This window comes from Lissotriton helveticus, chromosome 1_1 (assembly GCF_964261635.1).
Source record: "Lissotriton helveticus chromosome 1_1, aLisHel1.1, whole genome shotgun sequence".
In the NCBI taxonomy this organism is placed as follows: Eukaryota; Metazoa; Chordata; class Amphibia; order Caudata; family Salamandridae; genus Lissotriton; species Lissotriton helveticus.
The window spans coordinates 928,733,113-928,757,979 of record NC_136057.1 but is presented as its reverse complement, the minus strand read 5'-3'; the positions used below and the strand labels follow the sequence as shown (position 1 = coordinate 928,757,979).

General features: G+C 44.1%; 1 protein-coding gene across 3 annotated transcripts in view; it reads right to left on the bottom strand.

Annotated features, from left to right (window-relative positions):
* Window positions 1-24,867, bottom strand: part of NUP107 (nucleoporin 107) — a 547,946-nt gene that overhangs the window by 172,352 nt on the left and 350,727 nt on the right. For all 3 annotated transcript variants that reach the window (XM_078676641.1, XM_078676632.1, XM_078676648.1), the window contains exon 20: window positions 1,039-1,077. In XM_078676641.1, the coding sequence (XP_078532767.1) occupies window positions 1,039-1,077 (39 nt within the window). The remainder of the gene's footprint in view (window positions 1-1,038; window positions 1,078-24,867) is intronic.

The following is a 24,867-nucleotide window of genomic DNA, read 5'->3' as shown; positions in this document are numbered from 1 at the left end:
CAGACCCTGTAATAATCAGCAACCACCAGGATATCAGAGATGGCGAACATGGATTTTACACATTCCACAGTATAATACACAACCAAAGCAGTGCATACATTGACTGTTGAGATTGGGCACGGAGATTTGAACCCCACCAGGCTCCCAGTCTTTGCAACAAGTTATTGCAGTATATAAAGGAAACAAGATTTGCTGAAGTAAAGTCATAAAGAGGGGAGCTACCTCAACATCGAAAAGAAAGAAAATCAAAACGTGTATGATCTTAGTTTGCTCCTTGACAACAGGCACTAAAACTCAGTCTGAATTGTGCAAATAAACAGATCTACATGGTGAGACCGCACACGCAAGTGGGGCATAGGTCGGTGATGTATATATACTCATACAGCTTAGTATTCCGGGTGTAACTTGAATGCAATACATTAATGATATGAAGTATTGGGCTTATGAAGGAAGAGAAGCTCAGATGAAAGCAGAAGCAACAAGCACTGGTAAAGCTAAATTGTTTGGCTTGAATGTTGAGCCCTCTTTATAGCATTTTTAAAAAGCCTGCAGCAGTGTGAAGAGAAATATAAAACATTATTGCTTTCTGTATACAATGCATCTATGAGATAAAAATTTAATTTGTAATGATTCAGTGATTTTGAAATGTACAATAGTACTTCATTCATGGTAATACAAGCACTCTATAGAAGGCAGAATGATATGGCAAACACTCAATAGAATGTGGCGAGAGGGTAATACTCCTCTTGGTGCAGTCAAATATCACCTAAAGAGTATTTAAAGAAAAGGTAACAGTAGATCATGCAGACCTAAAATCCATCTTTAACTTCTTTTATACCATTAAAGGCTCAATGCCTAACAGTGTAGTGCCATTTATTCTCATTCACGCTTCTATCATTGTAGTTATGTTCACATGTTTTCGCCATCCCCTGCTTTTTAATTATAGAGTGCCTGCACTGCATATTTGTACCAGAATGGATGACTACTAAATAGCATATTTTGCAAAATACAACAGAGATTAAAAACTGTGAATTTTACCTCCACGTAGGCCTTTAAAACTTCCACGGAAACTTCTTCCTATAAATGAGAAGCAAAGAACTCGTAATAAGGTAACAAAAAAAAACTCATTGTATCTTACAAGGAATTCATCCCTGGAGCTTTAAATCCTGAGCTGGATTGCTTTTCTGGTGACTGCTAATAGAAATTAATAAGATGTTTGTCTAGACTTGCTTGTACTTCATGTAATTGAAACTGCATTGACCAATGTGACCCCCGCCCCCTCCAATAACTGAACAATTTTCTAATTGAACTTTTGCTCACACCTTGCTCGTCGCCTGTTGCGGTTTACTTTTTTTTTGTTGCTTCGTCTGTCTCCTTGTCCTCCCCAACGTGGCACTGACTTCCACACAGTTTTAATCTCAGTGGTCTACTAAGTGTGAGGAAAGTGATTTATTACATGGTATGGCTGTGGGACCTTCAGGTCTAATAAAGTGACATTTCCATATCAGGTACAACCAGGTTCATTTGTAAAACCTTAGCTCAGTCCTGCAGAGCTGCAGCTCTGAGTGATCAGGCTTTTTCAGGCTGCACTTCAGCGGACAATGGTGATCAGACATTCAAAGCTACCACCTCGCCAAGGCAGGCTTCTTCGGCTTTTATGGCCCTGTGGCTGTAACATGGAGTAAGTCATCAGACTCTTGGACACCCCTTCTCTATCTGGGGCTCGGGGACAACTTTACCACAAGCAGGACACTACAGTCATAACCCTTTCTTTGCTAGCCCAAGGTGCAGCCGGTGCATTCAAGTCTTGAAAGCAGCCTCTCTTTGTCAGGTCTAGAGAACTGTAGGGCAGTCCTTCGGTCCTCTCTCCAGTACAGGGGTAGTCAGGGTGCCAGGAGTGATGGTTTTGTACCCAGGTGGAATTGGGCAACTAACTAGCCCATTGGGATATCAGGTCCCTCCCACTTGATGACAACGTTCTGCCAAGTTTGGCATCCAGCTATCACAGAGTGCACTATTCTGCCAACTCCAACATGGCAGAATTTTTCCTTTGGTGTTTGGAGCTCCTAGCCCATCCTAGAGTTGTGGCTAACTGGGGCTTACACGCTCACGGAAAACCTTTTGGTAACTGCTTCCTCCTCTTTAACTGAGATGCCAATCTGTCTGCTAAAACAAATGCGCAGTCTCTCGTACACTCGAGAGGCTGCTCATTTGTTTCAGCAGACAAGTTGGCATCTCAGTCACACGACCAACATTTGCCCTTCAAAGACGGCCTTCCCTTTGAAACTCGCTTTTTGCGCTCACACCCTGTTTAACCATCATGCCAGCAAGAAGTCACAACACCTCCAATGGCAGAGCATTTTGGGTTTCTTCCTGAGAGTCGTTCACACCTCCCTCCAGGAGGGCAGAAGGCCATCTAGAAGACAGCAGCTTGTGTGCAACCATAAAGGGTCACTAGAAACCTTTGGGCAAAACAGTGGAAACTTTCTGAAATTGCCGTTTGTGCAAAGGTTACAGCACATTCAACTTGACAAATCAGGTTAATGTAACCATTCTTTTTCTACCTTCAAGTACCATATTTAACAGTCTCATTAGAGAAGTAAGCACCACTGAGTTGCCTAAAAGATTAAGTATTTGCCAAACACCCGATGCCAACAACAGTAACATTTTACAGCATGGTTACGAGAAACAAGAGCACAAGTATCTAAATAAACAGGAACAGCTGCAACCTAAAAACAATTACTAATGTTAAATCCACCAACAATAACATTAGGTATTCAAGCAAGTTATTTGTCATTTAAGGTAAGCGAAGGCATACTTATCCTACCGGTTTACCTCCAGAGTCTCACATTTCTCTTACTAAGTCATTGTGTCTATCATTAGCCAATAAACATCTTAAAATTGGTCTTCGTAATGCCAGGTCAATCCCTAAACATAACAATGAGATTTGTGAGGTGGTCGATGCATTTGGCTTAGAAATACCATTTGGATACAGTAACTTGGTTGAAGGCTAGCATGAATGCATGCATCAAGGAGTCAGTCTCATTATCTCATCAATGCATACACATACATACTGGAAGACAGTAAAAGGGGCAGAGAAGTAGATACATAGCTACTTCTATATCTAAATTAATCATTTTTAAACTCTTCCTTCCCCTTCTCTCATAGATTCTAAAACAGTTACTATTAAGATATATCTGAACACAGATATGCTCATAACTTTTTGTAGGAAAGTGCCCCTTTTTGACATGGTCACCCCCACTTTTTGCTTGGTATCTGGCGCAATTTTGAAAAAGTGCACTGGGTTCCAGCTACCAGGTCCCCAATGCCCGATATCTTTCCCTAAAATGTACAATTGTTTCCCAGTAAGCAATGCCTATAGCCCTCCCTAAGTCACTAGTAAATTGAACCCCTGGTATATAGGGCCAGGGATACTAAAGAAGGGTCCTAAGGGCTACAGTAAATATTGGGCCACCCTAAGAGACCCCTCAGCACCAACTAGCAAACTGCCATTGCAGGCTGCATGCCAATGGTGTAGACACGACATGGCACACTGCCTGGATGCCATGCCTGCTGACACTGCATGCAGTACAGGTAAGTCACCCCTACAGCAGGCCTTACAGCCCTAAGGCAGGGTGCACTATAGTACATGTGTGGACATATCTGCTAATGCAGATATGTCTCTGTGAAGTCTAAGTCGATTACTAGATGTCATAAGGGAAGACATATTGAGTACATGTGCTGGACACTGGTAAATAACAGTTCTCTAGCTAAATGATGGCTTCATTGAAACTAGACATGTTTGGTATCAAACATCTTGTACTAATAAGCCCCCATTGATTGCAGTGATGGATTTATTAATAAATGCACCCAGAGGTCACCTTAGAGGTGCCACTGAAAACCTATTGATTGCCACCACAGACAGGTTTCTAACCCTGCAGGTGAGAGCCCAAGCTCTCTGAGGCTCAAAACAATGCCTACTACGGCCGGAGAGGTCACTTCTCCCAAGCAGGATATGCAGCCCAAGACTTCCACAGACAGGGCAAATGCCACCCCAAGTCCTGGGCCCATTTGGCACCATGAAAGGCGGGAAACTAAGCTAGTCCGGCGGCCTGTTTCCCTCTCAGGCTAGTACCATCCCTAAGGTGGGCTACCCGATGTGAACACGACTTTTAGAATTCCACCTTTTGGGTTTGGCAGAATTAGGCTTTCTGGTTCAGGGTTATGCTCACTTCCCACAGAAGTGGTCAAATAGAAGGTCTAAACACCCTAAAGGTAACTAGCGCATGGACTACTACCTACCTCTTCCTGAAACACCCCTTAATTGTGTCTTTAGATGGTCCTGCTGACACCAGGAACTCAGAGTAGACGGATTGAGAAGAGAAGGACACTGAGAGCCGCAAGAAAAAGCAAGAACTGAAGACTGTTGGGGATTTTTGGTGCCAAACCGTGCCCGACGACAATTGCAACCCAGCGACTCATCCTGCAGCTGCCCAGCTTCCCAGCTTCCAAGAACCCAGGGAGACTGCCAGCTGTTCGCAAATCACCAAGCAATCCTCCTTGGAGTGCAGGAGCTACTCTCCTGCAGCTCGAAGGCATTGAAACGCTAAGTACTGTTTACCGTGTTGCAGCTTCCCAGTCAGCCTGACGCAGCACTCACCCAGGAAAGAGGACCCTATGCTCCTGAAGGTCAGGTTGGTCCCCCATCAAGTGAGAAGACACCAGACTAACCAGAGCCGCACAGGTCGAATACCCAGTGTACCTGACACATTGCAACAAGCAGAGACTGAGAGTCCAGTCGGTACTCCAAGACAAAGCAGCCGTTGAGGGATGTCAGCACCAGACACCCACTTCAGGCAGCCCAGCTGTCCTGATCCTTCAGCTGACCTTTTCACTCTGCACCCGAGCGCCCCAGCCCATGTACCGACAAACTGACTGTGCTCCCTTGTTCCCACGACCCTTGTGAGCCAAAACCACAGTTGGGAGCTCACGGACTTGTCCCAAAGTCCCCCTCTGCAGCCTGTTTCTAGGTGCCCCTCCCTTCCCTTTACTGGCATAGTGCACACAGCTCCCAATACGATCAGCACCTTTAAACCAGGACGCCGTAGGGAAGGCAACAAGAATCTGCTGGTAGTACTTTAGATTTTGCCCCCCTACGACCTTAAGTCCCGAAGGAGACCCCCAGAAACTAAACACAAATACATGTATGCTATACATGCCTTTTGTGCAGACGCATTTAAGTGAACATTTTACTTACCTGCCAAAATCAACATCTTAAAAAGTACTTGCTGCTATCGAAGTTCTTGGTATCAAAATTTATATAAAAATACATATTTTTCTAAATTGGTCTCTCATTTATTCTTGAGTGTGTGTGTCATTTATTGCCTGTGTGCGTGTGTCAACAATGCTTAACACTACCCTCTGATACGCCGAAACTGCTTGCCCCACAATACCATAAAAGAGAACATTTGGAATATAATTTGTGCCTCTGTAAACCAACAGGGGTTAGCCCGGACTCTTACACAGTGTACCTCAGTTTGGTCCACTTTATAAAGAACCAGCTTCCTACATTGGTGGTTCAGAGGTGAAATACATGACTTTGCATTTGTTGATACCACTTGGTCTATAGGTGATTCCACAAAGTAAATCCACTATTGACATTAGTTGAAATGTTTTATTTTATGTCCATTTTTCCAAATTTCTAAACCTGTACTGTTAGGGCATTGGTTAAGTCCCACAGTACTACTGCTTTAGAGTGTTAAAAGCTACCTAGATAGGCCCTTTTAAAGTTTAGTCTGAATTCTAAAAAGGTCCCAAATGATTTAATACCGTGTCTGAGGCAGACCTCAATCTGGTTCCTTGAAAGAAACTTAAGTTGTTGCAATTTAAGGGTCTCTGCACAGCATGAACCTTGCCATGGGGACCAGGCCTACAAAGGCCCATCTCCAGACTTACTTGATAGAGCAATGGCAATGGAAGGAAATACAAATGACCCAGAGGATACAGAATCCAGTGATGATGCATCTGTGGGCCCATCCACTGGCAGCACCTCTGCTGGGAGTACTACTAGTAGTACCTCAGATGAAGTTAAGGATGAGGATACTAAGAAACTAGTCAGGAGACTGGCTTTAGAAACCAAAATCATATCCATAGGAAAAGAAAGAGCTGGGATAGGCCTAGGACGCATCTCTGGTGGCAGCAGAATTATAACTAGGGAGAAATATTAAGCTTTTGACCCTAAAATCCCCAAAGGGATTATACCTAAATATACAGAGGGTGATGGCATTGTAAAATGAGGAAACTCAGCCAAAAGTAAAGGGGCTCTCTTTTCTGGGCGCTGCTTTCAGTAAAGTGTAGGGATAGACTCCTGACACTGAATGGGACAGATGCAGTGTCCTATGACCTCATGAAAGATACCTTTATTGAGGTCTCTGGACGTACCACTGAGGAGTACAGGATCAGGTTCAAGGAAACTCGTAAACCCTCCAGTCAGACCTGGGTAGATTTAGTTCTCAGTCAAAACACTAGGTGGCTTTTTGAAAGGTAACAAGATGCAAGACTATGATGGGCTTTATAATCTTATTATGAAAGAGCATCCGTTGAGTAAGGAAAATGATACTTACCAGTATGCATCTGTTCTTGGCATGTAGAGCTGCAGATTTCTACACTTTGCATTAGATCGCCACCTGGTGTTGGCTCGGATGATTGCATGTTGAAGTCTTGGAAGAAGTCTTTGTAGTCACGAGATAGGCGACTCCTCCCTTGGACGATAGTGCGCATGGGCATCGGCTCCATCCTTGGATTGTTTTTCGCCATGATGGGAAATGATGGAGTTAGTAGAAAGGATGTCCATGCGTGTATATCTAATTAAGATAAAACTGGAACAGATACAGGTCCCTGGTAAGTAGCATTTTCCATTCGAGGCATACGAGCTGCAGATTCTACGCTTTGCATCAATTGTGTAGCAGTGTCTCCCTTAGCGGTGGTCACCTGTATCCGTTGCAGTAGTTTGAAAGACTTGGCCTTCAACACAATAGTGTTTAGTGAAGGTGTGTGTTGTAGACTATGTTGCTGCCTTGCAGATGTCTTCTAGGGGAATGTTCCCTAAGAAAGCCATGGAGGCTCCTAGTTTGCATGTGGAGTGCGCTCTAGGAGGTACTGTTAATGTGCGTTTTGCCTTGTGATAGCATGTTTGTATACATTTAACAATCCACCTTGCAATTCCTGATTTAGAAATGGGATTGCCTTTATGTGGTGGAGAGAAAGCTACAAATAGTTGCTTTGTTTTGCGAAAGGATTGGTCCTATCGATGTAATAGAGAAGAGCTCTTTTGACATCTAGTGTGTGTAGAGCTCTCTCTGCAAGCTATAGAGTCTGGGTTTTGAAAAAACATTGGTAACTCTACAGATTGGTTTAGATGAAAAGGAGTAATTACTTTAGGAAGGAATTTAGGATTAGTCCTTAGAACCACTTTGTTACGGTGTAATTGTAAGAATGGTTCTTGTATAGTGAAAGCTTGAATCTCACTAACTCTTCTAAGAGAGGTAATAGCAATGAGGAAAGCGGTTTTCCATGTGAGAAACTGCAGTTCACATTTGTGTAAAGGTTCAAAAGCGGGTCCCATGAACCTGGTAAGAACAATGTCTAGGTTCCACAGAGGAGAGGGTGGTAACCTAGGAGGAATAATTCTTTTTAATCCTTCCATAAAAGCTTTTATTGCTGGTACTCTAAACAACGACATATGTTGTCTGTTTTGAAGATATGCCGCAATGGCTGCAAGATGTAAGCGTATAGATGAATATGCCAGCGTACATCTCCGTAAATGGAGAAGGTAACAGATAATATTTTGGATGGAAGCATCTAAAGGATCAATTTGATTATTAGTGCAGTAAATGGCAAATCCTTTCCATTTAGCAGCATAGCAAGCTCTAGTAGTAGGTCTTCTGGCTTCTTTAATGATATTCATACAGTCTGGTGGCAGGTTAAGGTAACCAAACTCTAAGACTTTAGGAGCCAGATTGCCAGATTCAGTTGACTTGGATCTGGATGCCTGATGTCTCTATGGTTCTGCATTAGCATGGATGGTGTCATAGACAGTTTTTGGTGTGGGACTAGAGAGAGTTCCAGCATTGTGGTGAACCAAGGTTGGCGTGCCCATGTGGGAGCTACCAGGATCAGTTTCAGAGACTGTTGTCTGAGCTTGCGTACCACTAGTGGTATTAGTGGGATTGGCGGAAAAGCATACGCAAATCTGCCTCACCAGTTCATCCATATCGCATTGCCGTTGGACAATGGGTGTGGAAACATGGCGGCGAAGGTTGGGCATTTTGCGTTTTCGTGTGTGGCAAACGGGTCTATGTCTGGATGACCCCACTTGTGAAAGAATGGTTGTGTGTAGTTCCATTTGTGAATCTGTTGTGTTTGTCGACTTAACAGATCGGCTATCTGATTGTGAACTCCTGGAAGGTGTTCTGCAAGCAGATATATCTTTTGTGGAATGGCCCATCTCCAAATGTTGTTTGCGAGCTGGGACAGTTGCAGGGAATGTGTGCCTTCTTGTTTTTGTATGTAGTACATGGCTGTCATGTTATCTGTCCGGATCAAGACAGCTTTGTTCTGTATGTGCACTTGGAAGGACTCCAGTGCTAAGAAAATTGCCAGCAACTGTAGGTGATTGATGTGAAGCACCTTTTGTCGAGCAGTCCATCTTCCCTGAGTTGTGTGGTGGAGCAGATGTGCTCCCCATCCTGTCAGGGATGCGTCTGTTGTCAGTACTATCTGTGGAACTGGCTCGAGGAACGGCTGCCCTTTGGACAAGTTTTTGGTGTTCCACCACTGCAGAGAGCGAAGTGTGCGGCTGTCCATCAACACCAGGTCTGTTAGTTGTCCTTGTGCCTAATTCTACTGATGTGCTAGACATTCCTACAATGGGCACATTTGCAGTCTTGCATATGGTACAATAAAAATGCAAGATGGCATCATGCCTATTAATTGCATGAACACTCTGGCTGGGAGAGAGTGTTGGTTTTGAAACCTTGTAACCAAGGCTTGAATGCTCTGTATCCTGGCTGGACTGGGATAAGCTAGAGCTGTATTGGTGTTTATGGTAGCCCCTAGGTATTGATGTACAAGAGAGGGCTGGAGATGTGACTTGGTGTAGTTGATTGTAAACACCAAATCGTGCAGTGTTTGAATCGTTTGAGATGTGTGTTGGACACACTGATGGAATGACTTGGCTTTTATGAGCCAATCGTATAATTATGGGAAGACGTGGATATGTTGTCTTCTGAGATGTGCTGCTACTAGTGCTAGGCACTTTGAAAACACTTGTGGTGCAGTTGTGACCCCGAATGGAAGGACTTTGAACTGATAGTGTTGTCCTTCTATTATAAATCTGAGATACTTCCTGTGAGAAGGCTGTATGGGAATGTGGAAGTAGGCGTCCTTGAGGTCAAGTGTGTTTAGGAAATAGTCTTGTTGCAAAAAAATGGGAGCATTTGTTGTAAAGTGATCATGTGAAAATGATCTAAGTGTATATACAGATTGAGGCGCCTTAGGTCTAGAATTGGTCTTAGTGTGCCGTCCTTTTTGGGTATTAGGAAATAGAGTGAGTAAACCCCTGTTCTTTGATGTTTTAACGAAACTAGCTCTATTGCATCTTTTTGCAGCAACAAGAGAACCTCTTGTTGGAGCAGCGTTAGATGTTCTGTGGACATTGGACGCTGTCTGGGTGGTATATGTGGAGGGTTAGCTGTAAGCTCTAGGCAGTAACCATTACTGGATAATTTGTCTTACCCACTTGTCTGTTGTGATGGAATTCCAGACAGGTAGGAACTGTGTTAGTCTGCCCCCTACAGGAGTGGAATGCTGTTGGGAGAGCAGAAGGAAGTCACTGTTTTGTGTTGGGAGAGGTTTGATTATTGTTATTTCCTCGACCTCTTCCCTTGTTGTTGTTGCCTCTGTAGCCCCCGCTAAAGTATCCTTTATTAGAGGATGTTTGTGTATTTGTTTTAAAGGAAGCTGAATTGTCTGCTCCAGCTTGTTTGGAGCCTCCTCTGTAGAAGGAGCGACGAAAGGAGCCGCTTGCTTGGGTGGACTGCAGAGCTCCCATAGACTTGGCTGTATCAGTGTCTTTTTTCATTTTTTCCAGTGCTGTGTGTACTTCTGGACCAAACAATTGTTGTTGGTTGAATGGTTGATTTAAGATAGTAGTTTGCACTTCTTGCCTAAATCTTGAAATATGTAGCCACGCGTGACGTCTAAAGAGGACACTGGTGTTTATTGCTCTCGATGCAGTGTCTGCTACATCTAGTGCGCATTTAATGGAGGCATTTGATATAAGCTTACCCTCTTGTATGAGGTCATCTGCTTGTGCCTTATATTGGTCAGGTAGATGTTGTAAGAGCTTCACTAGCTGATAGTGAACCCTGTCGAATCATGCGAGGAGGGCCTGTGTGTTAGCGATGCACCATGTATTGCTAGCTTGGGCAGCTATTCTTTTCCCCGAAGCATCTATGATCTTTGATTCTTTATCAGGAGGTGGTGCTTCACCTGATGTTTGGGAATTTGCTCTTTTCCTAGCGTTTGAAACTAGTAGGGAGTCTAAGGGTAGCTGTCCTTTAATGTAGACAGGATCCCCAGTAGCTGCTCTGTACTTGTTCTCTATCCTTGGGTTTATGATTCTAGCTCTTACAGGATCTTTAAACACTTCTGGTGCATTTTTAATGACTCCTTTAATAATTGGCAGTATTTGCACAGATTTTTGGGAGTGTTCAAAAGTGTCTAGTAAAAAATCTTCCTCTGCCTCATCTGAATGCATGGTGACATTGTGATAGATGGCAGCCCTATTAATTAAGTGTCCAAACCCAATATTGTCTTCTGGAGGAGAAGGTTTAGATGGATATATATGTGGGTCAATAATATCTGGTACATCCTGTGGGTTTGGATACTCCTAGTCTGGTGAACCTGTTGGGTAGGGAAAGGGTCATCTGGGTCTCTCCCTCCCCCTCTCCTCATCATCATCATTATCAACATCCTGAGGAGTTGTATGTTGTGTAGAATGAGGAGGAGGAGAATTTTGAGGTGAAATGTTTGAAGGAGATACAGGAGAAGAAGGGTGCATAAGAGATGTGGCAGAGTCCTTCTTCTTGACTGGCACTGGAGGTGTAGGTGCTGTATCGGACTTCCTCTTCCTGTGTGGTGTGGTGGAAACATGTCCTGTTTCTGGATCAATGTAGATCCTTTTTTGTAAAGGATCTGGTTGGAAAAGCTCCTCTTCTTGAGGCACAGCCTTCGGCGCCGATCTTTTTGGTTCCAAACCTGTTTGTTGCTTGTCTTTAGCCTTAGGAGCCGATGTTGAGTCCTTTGGCGTAGATTTTGGCACCGAAGGTATTGTCTTTGGAGCCGAAGCCTGTATCATGGACTTGGAAGGATCGGAAGCAGGCTTTGTTTGTTTCGGCATCAAGGGTATTGGCTTCGGAGTGGAAGCTGTTTTCGGGGCATCGGAAACAGGCTTCATTGTTTTCGGAGCCGCTTTGTCTCTCGGAGTCGACGGTTTCTGAGTGTCTTTCGGAACCGGGACTTCTTTTTGTTTCGGTGCCGAGGGAGCAGGTGGTATCGGCACATGCGGTTTGCTCGGTATGGAGCTACCGGAAGGCTTCATTATTTTCTTCGGAGCCGGGCTCGATGGCGGGGCTTTGAAAGTGTTTTTTCGGTCTCGACTGGGCCCCGCAGGCGGAGTGTTGATCTTTGCCTTCGATTTTGGTGTTTGGGCAGGGGCAGGGGCAGAGGTACTCGCGCGTTGACCCAAAGGTATGGAGTCATCGGAGTTATCTGCCTCAGATACGATCTGGAGATCATCGGAATCTGCCTTCGGGACACATGGACCTTCGTCGAAGATATCCACTGGTTACGGTGCTGATCTCTGCATGTTGCTTCAACGGGCCCTCCGATCCCGAATGGTCTTTTTCGATCGAAAGGATGCACAGGCTGTGCAGCTGGATTCGTCATGATCTGGCGATAAGCACAGGTAACAGACCTTGTGATGGTCACTGTGTGGAAATGTTGCTCCACACACTGGGCATCTTTTGAATGGCGTCCTTTCCATGAGGTGTAGGCCTCACGGCGTGGGTAGGCCCAACGGCCCGCATCGATGACCGGAATCGAGCTGACTAAGTCCAGTCGATGTTTATTGGTATCGAAATTGGTTTGGTGAAGTTTGAAGAACATTTATACGCGTTGAAGTACTTGAAAAGTAGATTTCAAACCGGAGCGGAAAAGTTTCATCCGAACCCAGTGGAGGAAAAAAACAATCTAAGGATGGAGCCCATGCCCATGCGCATGATCGTCCAAGGGAGGAGTCACCTATCTCGTGCCTACAAAGACTTCTTCCAAGACGACAACAAGATGCAATCATCCGAGCCCAACACCAGGTGGCGATCTAATGCAAAGTGTAGAATCTGCAGCTCATATGCCTCGAACCTGTATTTCTGAAAGGTTTGATCAGTACTTGGTGGACCTAGGTCCATCCTCTCCACCAAGAATTGTGAAAGAAGGCTGACCACTGGGCCAATACTAGGGTAACCAAGACAAATCATGGTGGGGATGACCAAAAGAAAGGGGTTACTAAGCATCATCCAAGGGAAACATTGTTAACAATCTAAAGATAAAAACGAAGTCTTCTAAAGGCCCCCAAACACCTGTTCAGGAGGGTGGGCCCCAAGATAATGCACAGACCAAGGGTGGGTACCAGGGTATGAACTGGAATCCCAAGAAGGCTTGGTGCTTTAATTGCAAAGCCAGTGGGCATCGAACTGGAGACCGTATCTGTCCCAAAAGAATCCCCCTAGTATACCTTCAAGTACCCCTGCAGAAGCAAGTCTCCAGATGGGATCCTTGATGTGCTCTGACCAAGTCAGAGAGCACACAGAAGCTGCACTAGTCTCTGAGGATGGGGGTGGATGTAACAGCCCTTGCGGTTTGGCTCACTATTATTCGAAAATACCAACAGCAACCTTTGATAAATGGGGTTTGAGTAGAAGCACTGAGAATTACAGATTCAAGTGTCACCATGGTGACTGAAAAACCTACCTCCAGGACAGTCTTTGGCTGGATAGACTTATCCAATCACCTTTGCTGATAATGTGACCAAGACTCATTCCATGGCTTTGGTGTCCTTGGAATGGGCCAGAAAAAGGTGGTTGAGTCCTCTGCAATTCCTGTAGAATGTCTGCTAGGGAATGATCTGGAGTCCTCAGCTTGAGCTGAGTTAGAGTTAAGATTCCATGTAGCCATGCTGGGAATCCCTGAATGAGTGTGCGTAAAAACCCAAGCAGCTTCTGGGGACTGTGATGGGATTCCGGAGGCACGGAGAACCACCAGTTCAGCGTTCTTGTGGTTGGGAACATTGCAACCAAGTGGGTTAAAATGAACGGGCTCTCCGATGGCGGCGTAACCAACCCTAAAGATGGAGGCATGAGGTAAGAATGCAGTGAAGGAACAAAGTGGATAGAGGGCATGGAGAGAAGAGAACGTGAGCAGGAATCCCTGCCGAGCGACTGCTGGAGTGGATCATCTCTCTTGGAGGTGTGCGGAGCTTGGAGGACATGCTGGGCTGAAGCAGGATCAGGCTACGCAGAGAACGCCAGCAGCAGACCGGGAGGAAAAGGAGGCGGTTTACCCGAGGGGGGGGGGGGGGCGGGGGGGTTTGGGACATCGCTGCCATGACTCGGGAACAGTCGCCTCAGGCAAGTGTCTGACTGCGGGTTGAGGAACACAAGGTGGTGGGAGGTAACACAGGAATTTCTCTTTGGTGTATAACAGTAGCACAGCCGTCTGGACGAGATGTTTGGTCAATTGGGGATTTGGCAAGTTTTTCTAACCTCACAGAACACATTCCAACTGAGTAGCAAAACTCCCTTAGTTAAAGGGCACAATCTACTCACCTTGTGGTGTGGTGGTGAAACTAGTACTGACTCTGAGAACATGCCTTACTAAGCCCTATGTCACTTTCTCCCCAAGGCAACACCGGTGGAGCTAAAAAGAAGCCCTGATGTATGGCAGTTCTCCCCTACCAGAGAGTTGTAAAACAATCTACCAATAAAAGTCTGCTTACTCAAACCACATCTTTAGTAGAGTCCAGTCCATCTTCTTGTTACAGGGACTCTCTAGGGATTAGCAGTGCTAAGGACAGAGGACCTGTTCAACTATTGAAAGCCTGAGACAGCAAGTTGCTGCGCAGGAAAAGTAAAACGCCAGTGGCTCCCACAGGACCTAGTGGGAGGAGGTACTCCTGTACACTGAGGCCTGAGACCCCCAAACCAGGTGCCACAAGGAGAGGGATAGTGCCTCAGCAGTATAGAGAGCTTATGCTCTCATTGGCCTATGACATTTCCCTAGCTGGGCATCTTGGCCACAGCAAGACCTCTTTTGGGTCCACTAAATAAAGAGCCAGCTTCCTACACTTTTCTTTTGTAAAGAACTTACAGGTGTATTAATTAAATTCACCAACTCGTATTGATTTCGCTTGAATTAAGGGGATTTTAACCTATGTTTGGACAAGTAAGAAGAGGCCAAAGCACCCAATGTTACTATTCTACTCACATTTTGACTAATGCATCAATATGCAAAAGATGCTATGCACATGACACATATTAGACCTGATAATTGGGCCTGAAAATTATCTATTTAATCTGCAGATAATTCCCTTAGCATGGTCAGACCACTATCTATTAGCACAGCAAGTAGACAATATTGCTACATTCAAACGATTTTCTTCTACCATCAGACTGTCGCACAATGTGACTCAGCTATGTGCCAAATCATTTGACTCATACTAATTCTTGAAATTGAAACCTTAGGAAATACAACCAATCCACTAGCAAAATACATTATTTACTGTTCTGCTATTAGAGACACTCTTAATTCCCTTGAACTATTAAAACCCTCTTGCCAACGACCGAAAGATAAGCCTGCTCCATATTTCCATAATGATCACAATTCTGTTAAAAAGCCTTGAAAAAGATCAAGAGACTTGGAGACCATCTTATGACCCGAAAGTCCAACTGCACTATAAAGAAGCGCTCAGTAACTTCAAGATCGTGCTCAGAATAGCAAAAAAAACTATTTCTACAACAGAATGTCAAATGCATCTAATATGCAAAAAAGAAGAAATTGCTATTATAAGAACTGTCTAATTTTTCCTCGCTTCATTGACAATCTACCACTTTTGGCGATCGTCTAAGTATTTATTTATATCTGAATAGAAAAAAAACTGCCTCCATTACCAGTTTCTTCATTTACTTTTTATTTAGTACCAACTGATTAAACTGCTCAATCAGTATAGTGGTCTTAGTTTCAAATTTTACACTCCATTGAACTGATGTTCTTAGTGAATCAATGCACATCTGGATTGTCTGATACAACACATTAAGCATAACACAAAATTAGGGGCTTTTGGTCCTCCTGTCCTACAGGACCTGTTTAGCTCTTATTTAAAAAAGGCCAATCTCGACCCACTCTTAGTTTCCAACGACCGCCCAAATACTTATCTCGCTGCAGTTGCTAAAATCATCGAGTTTGGAGTTAACCTGCGAAGACTTGCCCTCAATCCACGGAGCGCGTGGAGGTCCCTGCCTTTTGTGGACCCTGTAGTTGCTGCCAAGAGAACCGGGCCAGCGTGGCTGTAGAGGCGAGAGGTGCAGAGACCGGGACTGCGAGGACCAGCATTCTCTGAAAGATCTCCAGCTGGTTCCTCTTCCCGGCCGAGCCGCGCCCCCTCTCAGTGCCACACCCCCTGCTCATTGCCATATCACCTCTCGCGGCCCCCGCTTCGCGGGAGCCGCTCGAGTTTGGAGTTAACCTGCGAAGACTAGCCCTCAATCCACGGAGCGCGTGGAGGTCCCTGCCTTTTGTGGACCCTGTAGTTGCTGCCAAGAGAACCGGACCAGCGTGGCTGTAGAGGCGAGAGGTGCGGAGACCGGGACTGCGAGGACCAGCATTCTCTGAAAGATCTCCAGCTGGTTCCTCTTCCCGGCCGAGCCGCGCCCCCTCTCAGTGCCACACCCCCTGCTCACTGCCATATCACCTCTCGCGGCCCCCGCTTCGCGGGAGCCGCTCGAGTTTGGAGTTAACCTGCGAAGACTTGCCCTCAATCCACGGAGCGCGTGGAGGTCCCTGCTTTTTGTGGACCCTGTAGTTGCTGCCAAGAGAACCGGACCAGCGTGGCTGTAGAGGCGAGAGGTGCGGAGACCGGGACTGCGAGGACCAGCATTCTCTGAAAGATACAAGAGCAGGAGTGGTGGTAGTGTTTCCCTAACCAGAGGGAAAACGTCCGCACCTATAGTAATATTCTTCCCAAATTTTTTTTAAATATTGAGACGTATAATATATGGGTAAATACTTATTATCTTACATACATTCTGGTGCTGTTGTGGCTTGCTGTACATCCACCACCAGGGATGTCCTTAGGGCACGAATGCCCATAGAGCAAACAAAGAAAAAAACAAGCCAGATATAGCACTCCGTTCAGGTTTGGTGATTTTGGAGACTGATTCAGAGTCGGCTCATTATCGACTCGATAGAGACTTACTATGGTCTTGTCGTCCGCTAGTCACGACCCCACTAAATAGAAGGACTTTCCACATAGGACTCTTGGACTAATATTGGCACATTCAATTACTGATGACAGTGGTGGCTTAGTTCCTGAATAATCTTATCTAGAATACTCCAAATTCGGTTGGGCTCGTGAGAAATATCTTCGAATTACTCCTGACATATGTTCACATATTTGCGGAGAGCCTTGAAAAAGTCTCAGTATAGAGACGAAACACGTGTCGGCTGTTGTGCTGTGAAGTTGTGATTATAAGATTAAATCATAATAAAAAGAAAATCTTGGAAAATATATCTGACTTGGATTTCTAAATTTGGATTGAAATAAGGAAATACATTGGACACTGTTTTGAATCGTTAACATTTGATTACTTATATACTGTACAACGGACCTTAGGCATAGCTTTTGGAATTGCTGTGCCATGTGCTAATGTGACATTGAACGGAGTGCTATATCTGGCTTGTTTTTTTCTTTGTATTCTCTGAAAGATCTCCAGCTGGTTCCTCTTCCCGGCCGAGCCGCGCCCCCTCTCAGTGCCACACCCCCTCTTACAAAAGCGGAATTGCTAACGCGCATCGCGGGACGCGCGCGGGACGAAGCCCGGACAAAGGGCGGGCCGTCTAAGGCCGTCAAAGGTCGATAAAGGGCGGGACGGGCCAGCCCCCTAACATTTGTTTCCCGGTAAGAGACTTATTCCCATTACCATCTGTTGAAAAGCGGGTAAAGAGCGACGAACTATAAGACATTGTTACTGTTCGCCGTTAACTGTGGTTACATGTTGAAGTTGTTATCCCTGCATAACCATGTCTTCAGATACTGGAAAAACAAGGAACATAACTGTTAATACATCGAAGGGGGCAGTAACAGGCACAATTGATAAATTTTTTAAACGGGTAACTATTGTCCTAGAAAAAGAAATTGCAGACACAGAAAGACGCTTATCTATGGACTTACTAACTGGTAAGCGCTCCTCCTTAGGTCTGATTGGGAAAGCACGTTCACCTGACGTGATAGCCTTAGATTCCCTGAGTGCTACCAGCCCCCCCACTAACATCACTTCTCTCTCCCTCCTTGGGGCTGTGGGGGATGAGGAAAACAACGAGGAAAATAATAAGACTAACAGCTAGGATGTGACATCCCCCTCTAATCTTCAAGTCAGCCCCAATTTATCGAGATTATCCAGCTCGCCCAAACTACCTGTTTCTTCCCCGGTTATCTTAGAACAAGCAGAAAACCAGCCAAAAAAAAGAAAGAGACGAGTCTCTCTCTCGTCTCCAAGCACGGTCATCACCTTGGATTCAACCCCCCCACTTACACGGTCTCCCAAGTCCAATGACCCACCTACAATGAATAACATAACAGGGTCACTTCCTGATAAAAATCTGGATAGTGAGCTCCTCCCAAAAATAGAGGTTATAGTGAAGTCACTTTTGCTCCCTCTCCTGGAGAGAACGAGATTAATAAGCACACATCTAGATAAGTTGGGTAAGCAAATAGAAGGGAACACCTTGGCTTTAACGAAACTGTTATCCCAGCCTAAAAATTCTATGATAAATTATATTGTTCCCACTGTCCCACTACCAGAACAACCATCTACTAGCGGCGTACCCCCAAAATCCGGCATTACCCAGGGGAAAAAAGCATTAGCAAAATCCTCAAAAGAAATTACTAAGAAAGAAAAACCAAAGCTACCTGTAAATATTCAAGTAAAAAATGGAACTACTGAAACTGACAGGGGGAAAAAGGCTGCAGAGAACAACCAAGCAGAAACAAATCCCCCCCCTGCGAAGACCGACCCACCCATGGGATATAAACCAGATAGGGAGAAGGGAGAACAGCAAATTCAGCGCCCAAAAAGACCAACAACTAGGATAGTGGATTTACCCCCGGAATCAGCCCCATACACAATCATTATGACTGGGGTTCCGGAATTAGCAGAGGGGGTTAGAGAGAACTACCATGCCTTAAAAAACAAAACTATCTATTGGCTGAAACAAAATAGACCTCTTCCTGCACATGTAAACGGGGACATTTTAACAGTAAGGCGTGCTGTCTGGGTGGGATCAAGACCAAAAGACAAGAGGGGGACGTCATAATAATAAACTTCAAGGACCATAGAGCGGTGAGGTGCATTGGTGATTGGTTTGAGTACATAGGGGGAGATAATATTTCTACACATTATGTTAGCTATTTCTATCCACGAGAATTAATGACAAATCTAAAACTTAACCCAATGAAAAGTTATTGTCCAAACCGGAGAGAAGTAGGCTATCAACCTTTCCAGAATTTTTTTTTTAATCAATCTCATCAACCAGTATATTCACAGCCACAGTGGGGGAATCAGAATAATAACTACCAATCATTTCCAGATTTCAACATACCCACTTTTAATCCTTTCTCAACGCTGTTTGGGCTGGAGGAAGTAGATTGACTCGACAGCAGACGACCTTCCCTAGTAAACTTCACTCTGGCGGAATCCATCAGTCTGCAGGGTGACACCATTCTTAAAGATCCCCCAGAAAGATTTAAGTTAGAAGGTGAAAATCAGCTGGCTCGATCGAACATGATACCCGTGGGGGGGGGAGGAAAATCCTATCCTGGCGAATACAACTAGTACCACATCTGCTCTAACAAATGAGGGACGACACTTGGCTTTGGGGACACCTGCCTTAAACAATGATAGTTGTATGAATGAAAGATCTGACCCTGGTAGGAAAGCTTTAAAAATGCAAATTATGTTCTGGAATATTGCGGGCCTCCGTGTAAAAATTATGGATGGCAGTCTCTCAGAGTTTGCTAAAGACTATCAAGTGTTAGCCCTCCAGGAGACCTGGCTTACTACAGAAATGCATCTGACGGGGTATAAAACATATTTTTCCCCAGGCATTGCAAGCACCCACGGTAGTGGCAAAGGGCGGATTGACAACTTTTATAGCGAATACGGTACCAGGGCTAGAAACTATCGTACTCAGCCTAGAATCCAATTATCAGATCTTGAAACTGTCTTTCCAGAGAAAGCGGGTCTTTCTCCTCGTAAATATGTATGACAACTTAGTAGAAAGCGAGAGAGTAAAAACACTCGGGGCCCTCCGCAAGAAACTACTTATAGGGATAAGACAAACACAAGGTCTAGAACCCCCAAGTATTGTGTGGGGTGGTGATTTTAATCACCACCCCTGTGAAAGGAATAATAGTAATATCTGTGGTATGGGGTACGAAACAGATGAGCAAATAACGCACTTTAGCCATTCAGTGGTGGGTGATTTTTTAAATGAAACTTTATCCAGTCTGGACTTGGTAATACTCAATGAAATAAAACCCCTCTGTGGAAAACTGGACCCCACCTACCTTGGAAGGGGTAGTGAATCAACAATTGATTACATTCTGACCACAGCGACCCTTGTAAATAAGACGAAGAGTTTTAGAGTAATAACAAATACATTAAGTGATCATGCCGCATTAGCCTTTGACCTAATTATAGATCAGGGCGAACTATTAGCACAAACCTTAATGGTCACCCTTGCCCAGAACAACATACACCTAAAGAAAAATAACGGCTACACTCTAGGTTGGGGGAAGATAGATCCTGATGAATTAACGAATAAGGTAGTAACTGCGGCATACCCGGCTATACTGAAGTGTTTAGACACTGACGTAAAAGAAGAGGAACTCCTAGTCCATTTTAAGACTATTCTGGAAAAGGTAAATGAATGCCCGACAACAAAGCAAAAAGGGAATATGGCACGAAAAAAAGGATGGTTTAGCCACGGCTGCTCAGTAGCCCATAAAACTTTAAAAAGAGCTTTAACAAAAACCACCAGAGATCAAGAGGAGGTTAGGACCCTGAGAAAAGCATATAGGTTGTCGTGTAAAGTGAGAAAGGAGGAATTAAAGAAAGCCTTATGGAATCAACTCCATGAGAGCTCACTAAATAGAAATAGCAAACTATTCTGGAAGGTGGTGAAAGCACCCTTTTTGGCAGATACTAAGGACCACCCAAAAGTAGAAGTTGCGATCGATGGACCAACCTGGGTAAACCATTTTTCAAAAATTTTTGGTAAACCTCCAGAAGCAGTTTTAACAGAGGGAAATAACAGGGAAACTCAGGGTAATCCATATCCAATTGCATTGGAAGCAGAACTCTATGAGGTGATAAACGCAGTTTAAGCGAGTAAAGGCGGAAAAGCCCCTTGTCCGGACGGGGTGCCAGTCGACTTTTTTAAATTTAAATTAGATCTGTGGGCCCCAATCATAAAAAGGGTGCTCGACGCCACAATGAAGTGTGGACTGCTCACTTCCTGGACCCAATCAATTTTGGTACCCATTTTTAAGAAGGGAAACAGAGAGGAGGTGTCCTGTTATCGCCCAATCTCACTCCTGGATTCGCTGGGGAAAGTACTGGGTAGAGTGGTCCTCCAGCGTCTACAGGAGTGGGCGGACGATACCGGGACACTCTCGGATATCCAGTTTGGCTTCCGAGAGGGTTTCGGGACAACGGAACAAGCCCTGAACCTGGCCCTGATGATGGGAAAGTACGTGTCGGCCAAGCGGGAAAAGCTGTACATGGTCTATGTCGACCTTTCTGCAGCTTTTGACTGCGTCTCTCATGCAAAACTGTGGTTAGTCCTGTCCGATATGGGAATAGACCCAGTTCTTGTAACCTTTCTCAGAGAACTATATTCCAATGCCTCCTCTAGGGTACGTTTTGGAGTGCGGGGTCAATTGTCAGAGTCCTTCGCAGTGGAGCGCGGTGTCAGGCAGGGATGTGTGCTGGCCCCCTTTCTCTTCTCCCTCTATACTAATGGTCTTGAGGTAGAGATGTTGAGGGGGGGCCTGGACTTGCCCCGAGTGAAAGACCGCCTGGTGCCTGCGCTCCTATACGCAGATGATGCGGTGATTTTAGCACGCACCCCACGAGAGCTACAAAAAGCACTGAATAGGTATGCAAAATTCATGGGCAATCTAGATCTCCTCAAAAACATATGTCATGGTGGCAGGCCAAACAAAGAAACACAGGAAGAGTATTTTCCTTGACAACGAAAATCTAGAATCAACCACCCAATACCCTTACTTGGGGATTATGATGGATGAGAAGCTTAACTGGAAAGCGGCCATAGAAGCCCGCAAACATCAACTCTTGCGATCTATTGCGGCACTTATGACATTCACAAAGAAATTAGGAAAAAGGCCACCAGTTGAACTACAAAATGCCATTCCATCGCACTTTACGGGGCGGGCCTGTGGGGACATAAAAACACAAAAGCCTTACAGGTAGCGGAGAATACTTTTATGAGAGTTCTTTTGGCGGTCCCAAAACGAGTACCTACTTTTGCTTGCCATGCTGAGCTGGGAATGCCCCACATTGAGGATCTGGCAAAGATCAAACCCATACTCCTTTGGCGCCGTATTTGGACGTTAACAAAAAATACACTTACTAAAGAGATTATGGCAGATTGTATGAAATTGGACCATGTGGAAAAAATAGAATGGCTAAGATACGTAAAAAATCTTCTCACTGATTTAGGGATGGCTGAGTATTACTCCAACCCTGAAATGATCATTGAAATCCCGAAGTAAGAGCTAAAAATAAGGGCGTTGAGTCATATGGAAGAGTTCCGTACCAGCTTAGAGATTAAGAAACCATCAGTGCAACACTCCTTGGCAGTCATGACTACACTAGAAATGGAACCTTACTTAACTTATGTCGAGTCTCACTTTGAGCGCTTTTTATTGGTAAGATTCAGGCTGAATATTTTCCACAGGGTTGTAGCCTTCCCTAATAGAAACACCTGGGAAGAAAGCTTAACGGTATGCCCGTGTGATGAAATATCTGAACAGTCAATGATTCATACCGTATTGTTTTGCAAATATTACTCCGCACACCGTAAGCTATGGTTAATTCCCCTGTTGAGAATTTTAGGTCTCAGAAAATGTCGTCCTGCCATGTTGTGGCTGCAATTTTTAAGCTCTGAACAAATACGTAAAACTGTGAGCACCTTTTTAAAATGTATTTTTAAACATAGAGTAAATCTTTAATATGATATTGTTTGATTACTTGGATCAAAGAATAAGGGTATCTCTTTTAAATGAAAATATATTAAAATTGTCTTACCTTCGTTAAAATGTATCTTAAATGATGAAATTTATTGTGTAAATGCTTTTATGGTTTTTTATGTAAATTGAAACCGAATAAAGATTTACTTACTTACTCTAGGAATGAGGAGCAAAGCAACTGCACAGCTTAGGTGAATTTCAAATACCCCTTCAGCTATTAAATTGGTTCACATTTTTCTTAAAGATAGAAGTCAAAAGGTGATTTTCAGTCAAAACTTGTCCTCTTCAAAACCTTTTGCATCTGGTGTTCTTCCCAGTTGTCTTATCGATTTATAGGTTACCCTTAGATGTGACAGTCCTCTCTTTTGGACTCAACCTATAAACTTCTGTTGGCGACACACAGTTACTGTTCAAATTGGGCTTGAATCCCATGAATTTGTTACATGTACAGAACAGTGTGGCTGCTGTCTACACATGGATGAGTCCGCTTTGGTTTCAGATCAATATGGATAAAATCAAGATTCTTATCTCTGGCCCTACCAACAAAATTTGGCAACCACTTTTCTGGCTTGTAATATCCAACACCTGCCAGTTGTCCTCCACAAATGGTGAAGAGTCTGAGAGTTAAGACTGATGCAGCCCTGCAGACAGATTTGGAGGCAGTAGTTTCAACATGTACTTTATATCTTTGCTTACTCTTTGTGGGCTTACCTTAGTTATTTTCGGAGAGCAGAGACATAGCTGGCTCTGCTATAGTTGGATCAGGACTACATTTTTGCAATAGCCTGTATCTTAATATAAAAACAATTTAAGGCATCCCCTACAATCTTTTTGAAACCAAGCTGCCAAATTAGCAGTTGCAGACTCCAGGTTTAGCTCCTACATTGCTGATTCAAAGTCCATTCACTGATTTCCTATACCATAGTGTATACCTAAAAGTCACCGGCATAGTCTATCGCACCTTGCACAGCATAACCCCAGATTTCATTACGGGATAAATCAAAAGATATTCTCGTATAAGAACTCTCCAGTCAGGTGAGCGCTTACTACTAAATTCAATAAAATACAGACTGATGGTTGATCTTTCCCTGTAGGTGCTACTATGTTTTGGAATGGACTACCAAAAACAGTGTCAGCTCTGTTCCAATCCTCTTGCTTTTAGAAAAAATTAAAATGTTACTTTTTTCAATAAATGATATGCATGTCTTGACCAAAACCCTTTTATGTAGCCAGCACCAAGGGGGCCAAGGGTGGCCCCAGGTAGAGTATACTAGGGATTTATAAGTAAGTTACCATATGCCAATTGTAGGTGGGCCAATTAGACATATACCTTTTACACTGACAACGAGGCCTGTTTGGCAGGGACTGTGCACTTTATGAGCACACAATACCATAATAAAATATAACATAACAAGTAAGTATGGTAAGAAGGTAGATGGACGTAAGCTATCAGAAAACAAATCAACCCATTTTGCCAGCTCTACTGGAACAAAATGATCTATTTTAAATCCTTATGAATAGTACATTCGGCCTCTCACTAGACTAGCAGTGCAAAGTTTAGCGTAACTGCACCCGTTGGTCCTCAACCGACTAAAGGCTCTAATTATAAAGAGTAGTCTGATTATATCAGGAAATGCAAAGTTACTGAATTCTCTCCAATCATGGACTGCTTGTTCCGTAGGGGGAGGGCGATGTTGAACACATTAAAATGTGAAAGTGCTGACAATAGTTTTTCATTCAGCCATTGCACAAGACTAAGTGAAAGTAATGTCATATGCAGTTACTTTATCACCTCCAGGCATCATGAATACAATCAAGATGATCTTTGGGTGATGGTGTGCCAGCTCACAATTGGTGTATATCCAATTGTGAACAACAACATAGTAGTTAAATGAAATACAAACTGTAAGTTGGCACTAAGAGTGCAGTTACAGTCCAAACACCCGCACGTCAAATTGAATCCTAGCTGGATCTTTTTCTGCAAAAAAAAAATCTAGGGAAACCAAAATTCATCTGGAATAAAAAACAAGCAAAGATCATTGCTACCTATACACTGTATATTCGGATAGTAGAATCATAGAGTAAGCTAACTGAACCAGTGCTAGCTTGGCTCAGGAATAAGCATCATAACTCTTGAAACAATTTGCCCTAAGCGGCATTTTCCTATGGAATTGCACTTGCTCCCACACATACAAGATATATAT